Here is a 7,339-nt window from a genome sequence, read left to right as displayed (position 1 = left end):
CCAACCTGTCTTTCATGCTATTTTCGTCATATATTTTACATTACAGTATCTCAATAGGTCATTATTATTCTTTAAATATCACAATTTTTTTTAGTTCTAAGGCAGAATCAACTTTTCTGCCTTTTGTTCCCAACCTCATTAAACGGAAAAGAATTGTGTAAGTGTTTGAAAAACCGCTTCCAAAAGCATCTAGCAGATTTAGCAGAGACTCATGTTAAAATATCAATAATATTCAAAAGTTTGTAAAGGACTAATTTTGAATAACAAATTGGTCAGTGTGAAAAACAGCTATATGTTATACAAAACTAGAATTATCAAAATGGTTTGGGGGTAGTGTGTACTTTTTAAAAGCATCAGATAGTCCATTTTGAGTATGAGAAATGTAAGGGAAATGCCAGCTAGAAGCAGGCACAGATTTAGATAGAACCTGCAGTCTAACTGTATAACACCTTGGGCACCTGGGAAGAACTAAAGGTCAAGAAGAATTTTTTGAAAAACCACATAAGCACTTTTTTCATAACACTTTTATTATCATGTCATTTGTAAAAATGTAACAGTAATGGTAACTTCTCTTTTCCAAGGCAAAGAGGAACACTTGCAGAATGGACATTAAACAATACATTATGCCTTACAAGCGAGACATAAAATGTCCATGGGAAACTTCAGCATAAAAATGCTGAACACATAATGTGAGATAATTTCAATATGTAACAACTGACATTCTTTTTTTTAAAAAAGTATAAAAATGTAGATGTGCGCGTACATTCCCTTACCCTAAAAGTGATCCACTCATTGCTTACATTCCAAACCCTGCCCTCCAATTCCCCACCCTATCATTTATCAAGGTGCCTGACACATTTTGGTCTCCCACTAAATAGTAATTTAATGACACATTTAAAACCCATCATATTCCAATTAAATAATCAGGGCTGAGCTATGTTTGATGAAACACACTCATATCTTTAAATAACAACATGTAAAATATTATAATAGAAGCTTTCAAAAATAAATAAATATGTAAATAAGTAGAACCCTCATAAGAAATAGTCAAACACATTAAGTCCTTTCCAGGTGTCCCTAGAAAGCAGCTGTTCTCTTTTTCATTTTCAGCTCTGGTAAGGGCAGGGACCATCCTGCAGGAAGTGTCAATGTTAGACTGATAAGCTTCTTCCTTCACTCCTGTCAGTTGGTGCTCCCCCTGTGATGAGAAAAGGGTTACTGTTGCAGGTGCTAAGGAAGGCTGCCCTTCTGTCACTCTGGTGGCTGAAGTTGCTTGGAGGGATGTCCCCATGCAGACTCTTGCCCAGCCCTCCACTCAGGGAAGGTCTGTGTACCCATTGCTCTCTATAGCAGAAAACTTGCACTCCTGAATGCTACTTTTTTTTTTTTTTTTTTTTTTTTTTTCAAGAAAGAAGTGGCTGTGGACTCAACTAGATTCTTGGTTTCAAAAGCCAAAACATATTGGTCACTGTCACATTGGGTTAGAAATTTCCATTCATGATCTCCCTTAAGCTGCACACAACCCTATGAAATAACTATCATTATCTACCCTATTTTGCTAAAGCTCAAAGAGATTAAATAAGGTTGACAGGACTCCTCCTCTTGAACTCACTGGGGGTGTCAATGCAAAGTTTCTGCTCTTCACCAAGAAGGCTGAGAGGCCAGAAGTGCCCAAACCAGACATTGCATTTTTTAGGTCTGAAACCCATTAGGGACTGACATAAACATCCTCCCAAAACAGGCAGGGGGCTTTTTAGCATTGTTAGTCAAATCTACTCAAATCTACTTGGTATTCTAGAAAGGCACATTTACCCTCACTTATTTCAGTAGGGGTTAGGCCTGGGAATGGAGGGCACTGAAATACTGAAATATGCTCTGACACCAGAGCAGACTAATAACCCTAATGGTAACTTTAATTGTGAAAATAACAATTACAATTTCTAGTCCTTCAGCTAACTCCTGGTTTCCCTGATTTTATTTTTACGGGGCATATGCCAGTATTTCTGACCAACGGCTCCAGTCGCCTGTGTACATGGAAATTACAACTCACTTGTTCAGTATCTTTTCGATGATTTTCTGAAGCATGGGGGATGCGGGGTTGAGACAAGCTTTCTGCCCATTCTTGAGTGTGGCTCTGCAGAGAGAAGGGAATTCCATGAGGCAGGAGGTCGAACTGGGCACAGGGTTTGGGGCAGCGGGACAGTCGAGGACCGCGGCGGTGACAGCGGCAGCGCGGGGAGGGACTTACATGACTTCGATTTCAGTGCAGTGGGGTCCTGGGGCCTTCACAGTCACACTTTGGATGTTCTTGGGGTGAATTCTCTGCAGGGTCTGCAAGCACTGGCAGCGCAGTTCAGTGGCCACGGGCTGTCCTAGGGAAGAAGAGACTCGCTGATTGAGCGGGGCTGTCGGCGCGGGGCGCCCACCCCAGCAGGGTCCGGCCCGTGGACCCCAGCGGAAGGGGACCCACCTGTTGCCCGCTTTCCGGTGGCCACCAGGAGCAGGAGCAGCAGCGCCACCCGCAGGAGCCGGGGATTGCCAGGGGCTGCGGAGAGCGCGGCGAGGGCCATGGGGCTCAGCAGACGGGTCGGGAAGGCTGTGCGAGAAGCGGGAGAGCTGGCAGGGAGGTGACTGCAACCCGAGCTCTGTGGCTTCCCCAGATCGGCGAACCCTTTTTATACATGATTGAGACTGGAAAGCCCGGAGCGGCCGGGTCAGGGAAATTCCCGGAGCTCCAGATTGATCCCGAGTCCTGAAGGAAGGCGAAGGCCCCGCCTCGGGGTAGAGTGGGGTACCGGTAGGGGGAGCCCACTGGTGACGACTGAATCTCTCCCTCCAGAGTAACTCCCGTGGACTCTGGGACTTTGGGATATTCACTTTCTGCCCCAAATTCCTGGAAGGACAGTGAGGAAACCTCGCTGGAGACACAGCCTGTGTGGGGGAACCTTAGGTCCCTGATGACTCCCACGTATGGGGTTGGGTTGGAGGAAAGAGCTAGGGGGACCCGTGAGAACCAGGACAGGAAAGGCATGACTTCTTTAAAGGAAGAGAGTTTTGTTTCCTCAGTTATCAGATTTGCTGGGGACGCGGAGACAGTCGAGTTTTACCTCAGGTATCCTCTCTCCTTACAGTGTATCCTCTATGTTAACCTCCCTGTCTCTGCGTCTCTCATTTTCGGTTTAGCGTATTTCATGTACATCTAACATCAGTGCTCTCTGTGAAAGTACAGCCATCATCTCGGATTCCAGAGAAGAATGTTCTGCTTGTTCCTTTTTTGCATATTCTCTAATCACACTTAGAACATCTTCTTTACGTCCTCCATTTGGTGGCAACAGATTATCAGTGTCAAAAGTTGAATCCAGTATTAGTGTCAGTGGAAGCCAGGGCTGTATAGCATGACCTCTTCTTTGGTATCCTGCATAACTTCCTTCCTCCCTCTGAAATGTTCTTAAATCCCTTGGAGATCTTCCCCCTGTAAGAGGGATTCAGATTTGATCTAGAAATATGACACTGGCTATCCCTCTGAAGCTGTGGAGGGGCAGGGTCCAGCAGGCTCGTGGGCTCAATTTTTCTGGTTCTGTCTTTGCAAATGACACTGGAGAGTAGGTATCTGATGTGCAAACACCATTCCCATTGAAGGAGGAAACAGCTGCCTGCTGATGACATTTAAACACCAGATCACGCAAAAAAATCATATTCCATTTGCTATAAAACTTTCTGGTCTTCAGTGTTGGGCCCTCCTTCTCTGGAAACATTAACAGGGCTCTATTTTTTCTGGTCTGGCATTTCAGTCTTTTAACCTGACACTTTTGTCCCTTTTTCTACAGTTTTAGATAATTTATTTTGATTTGTCATTAGATTTTAGAGGGTTTAAGTGTGGTTCTACAAGTTGCTCTCAGACCTCTCTGAGACGTGGAGTAGGATGGAGGAGAGGAGACAGGAGTGGCATCTGCTTGAAGCACAGGGCTCTACACAGCCCAGCTCAAGGGGTAAGAGTCCTTGTCCCTAACCACCGAGCATGCAACTCTGCTGCCCAGTATTTAGTTGTAGAGTATCACCTGCAAGTTATTAAACCTCTCTGTGCCTAGCCCAAGGTGGTTATGAGAAACGAGTTAACATTTGTAAGGGACAACATGGATTAAGTGCCTTATTAATGGTTGTCAAATACATTAAATGGACTATTTTCATTTTCAAAATGCTATTTCTTTCCTGACATTGCCTAAACTAAAACTCAACCTGCTGTGAATTCTGTAAAGGAAAAAGAAGAATCTAATGGAAAGTTTTACTCCCCAGTGTTTTTCACGTTTAAAATTTTCTATATCCCTTCCTGCCACCCAACTGTCCCTAACTGATATAAAGCAGTGTGAGTCCTTAAGAAATCAAAGCAGAACCCAGAAAGAAGAATGTTCATATAAACACCACAGTCCCAGTTTCCAAAATGGTCTTGTAGTTATTGGTGCTCATGGGTATCTGTGATGTTCTTACAATAATCTTGGACAAAGGATAGAAAGGTTGCTAAAATGTCCTGTTACTTTAAAATAGACACTATGGGTAATATACATGCTCCATTCTCTTTCAGTGATTTCCTCTCTCACATCTTGCTGACTACTTAAATTCCTTGAAAGAAAGGTTAGATACAGAAAAAAACATCACCCAGTGGAGGCCAAAATACAGTGTCCCAAATGTCTTCTGCAGTTTCAAGCTGTAATAAATGCTGCAAACTTATAAATGAAAAAGAAAGTTCAGTTAGGAGTTTATAAAAAATAAAAAAGTTAAATGTTTTTAATTTAGGAAGGGTTTCAGAAAGGAAGATAAGTCTGCACTTTATTAGGAGATGCACTTAGATTGGGGGACATTTTTTATTGTTGAGATGGATAATTGATTTATTTTGTAGACTTTCAATCACTTCATCTATAAAAAAGGAGTTTGAATAAAAAACTCATCTTATTTATCGGAAAAGATGTACAACACAAAGGACCTGTAAAAATACTTGAGTATGAGCCTAAGAGAAAAAACAAGAAAATTAAAGGGAAATTCAAATTTGTATTAGAAAGCAGGAAATGACATATAACCTAAAGGCTAGAAAACATGTGACTAGCTCATGTATAATTGAAAGTTTGTGTAGTTACTCCTCTTGTTATCCCTCTTTTTTTGTTTGGAGATTTGATGGAAAACTGCCCCAGAAATGTGAAAATGATTCTTTAAAACTTGAAAAACCTTTTGTTTTCTAATTGTTGTAATACATGTTCATTTTATAAAAGCTAGAAAAGTCTGCAAGACATGAAGAGTTCATTTCCTCTAAATCTATTCACTTTTGTCTATGAAACAAACTTTAACAGGTCACTAAAAATTTGCTTGTTTTTCTTCAGAAAACATAAGGTAAATGACAAGAGCTTACAAGATTCTGGGTAAATATGGAACACGCTGCTTTTTTATTTAGTAGCTTCATACTGTGGGCAAGTTAATAAACCTCTGCACCACAGACAAGGGGCAGATAATTTATTTTATGCTCTTCTAAGCGTTTTACAAATATTGACTCATTCAATCTTCCAAATAATACTGTGAAGTAGACATTAATTGTTATCCATATGGAACTTAACGGTTACAGACAAAGGAACTGAGGTACAGAGAGATTAAGTCACTTGCTTAACTTCACACATTCTTGCGGCTGGAAATCAAACCCAGAGAAAATGACTCTTAACCATTAAACTCTGGTAAAAATGCACTATGATATATAATTAGTACTTTAAAGGAAAGGAAGGATTTTTAAAAATGTGTTCTTGACCTATTTGAATGGCTTAACTTTACATATTTTAAAATGAAAATACATCAATATGATAATCTATCTTTGTAGTTTTGTTTCACTAACTGTATAACTCTCTCCTGTGGCATTGATACAGCTCATTATCTTCCCTTAAGGTGCCCAATTCTGAAGAATAAAATAGTCACTTTTCCAGGCAGAAAGCTGACAAACTACTTCTTTAAAAAAGTGATGAAGGCAAACATCTTCAGTGTAATGTCATATGGATATCATGTACCCGCTTGATATGATGTCGTAAGAGTTGCATAAGCAGGATGCCTCTTTGGTACGACTTCCAAAAATTCATCACCCAAATCTAGTCATGATAAAAAACATTCTTCAAACTCATGCTGAAGAGTCTTAAAGCTGATCAGTATTCTTCAAAACTCTCAAGGTCATGAAGCAATAAAAGACTGAAAATCCATCACAGTCCAGAGGAAACTGGAGACGTGACAACTCATTGCCGTGTGGTAGTTTGGACAGGATCCTGGGACAGAAAGAAGACATTAATGAAAAAACTGGTGAAACCCAACATAGTCTGGAGTTTAGTTAAAAGTAACGTGTCATCGGTGGTTTCTTAGCTTTGACAGGTATTCCGTGGTGTTGTAAATGGTTCACTGTAGAGGAAGCAGTATGAAGGACACACAGACCCTGTATGACCTTTGCCATGTTTGTTAATTAAAAATTGTTCCAAAATAAGTTCATTTATTTCTAAGTTTATTTTTCTAAATCCATTAAGAATACCACCAAAATGAAATTACGGCACCAGCAAGTTTTACCTGCTAGCTTTCTAGACAGGAAATTGAATTTTTATTTAGTATATATTTGCTCAAATATGAAAATTCAAAATATCTGGTGCCGCAGTTTGGACAGTTCATCATGATTCATAGAGTTAAATACCTTTCCTTCAGCATTATGTTGCCCAGATTCTCCTCTAGTTCTTATAACTGAAGAAAATAAGAAAGTGTTTTCTATCATGGTCTCCAGACCCAACACAAGAAGAGTGGCAAGAGAATAAAGCGAATGAAACATGTCAAGACGCAGTGGACGTTTGCAGGTTATGCAGAACTTGACTCCTGAGGAAAATGTCATCAAAATCACTTGTTTTTGTAAATGAAATGTAAAGGAGAGGATTTGTTGTTGTTGGTGGTGGTGGTGGTGTTTTTCCCTACATGCCACTTGTATCAATGAGATCTTCATAAGCCAAAGCTTATAATGCTGTTGACTACAAAAATAAATTGTCTCATTAGAACAAATGTTTCTCCAAGCGTAATTTCTGTTCAAGAGTTGAATGCCAGGATTTTATGCAGTCTTTAAACTCATTCAAGCAACAGTTGTTAAAGAAATGGAAGAATCTTTAAAAATGGAAGCTTTGGTGGCTAAATTCCATTTGCCCTGTAATCATTATGGAAACATACACAACTGGCATACAGTCAAATCTCGGTGCTCACATCTCCTAGGCCACCTGTTCTCCAGTCACTGCTACAGCACGAACTGCCTGCAGATGTCACCTGGAAACTCCTTGCCTCAGCTGAACCA

General features: G+C 40.4%; 1 protein-coding gene across 1 annotated transcript; it reads right to left on the bottom strand.

Moving 5' to 3' along the window:
• Nucleotides 1-509: 509 nt before the first annotated feature.
• Nucleotides 510-2,774, bottom strand: LOC104658882 (C-X-C motif chemokine 3-like). The gene is made up of 4 exons (XM_010359012.2): nucleotides 2,471-2,774; nucleotides 2,249-2,372; nucleotides 2,051-2,134; nucleotides 510-1,198 (listed from the first exon to the last, which is right to left on the bottom strand). The coding sequence occupies exons 1-4, from the start codon at nucleotides 2,568-2,570 to the stop codon at nucleotides 1,183-1,185; spliced, it is 324 nt and encodes a 107-aa protein (XP_010357314.1). The 5' UTR covers nucleotides 2,571-2,774; the 3' UTR covers nucleotides 510-1,182.
• Nucleotides 2,775-7,339: the final 4,565 nt, after the last annotated feature.

This window comes from Rhinopithecus roxellana, chromosome 2, assembly GCF_007565055.1.
Source record: "Rhinopithecus roxellana isolate Shanxi Qingling chromosome 2, ASM756505v1, whole genome shotgun sequence".
Classification (NCBI taxonomy): domain Eukaryota; kingdom Metazoa; phylum Chordata; class Mammalia; order Primates; family Cercopithecidae; genus Rhinopithecus; species Rhinopithecus roxellana.
This window is presented reverse-complemented; position numbering and strand designations above follow the sequence as displayed.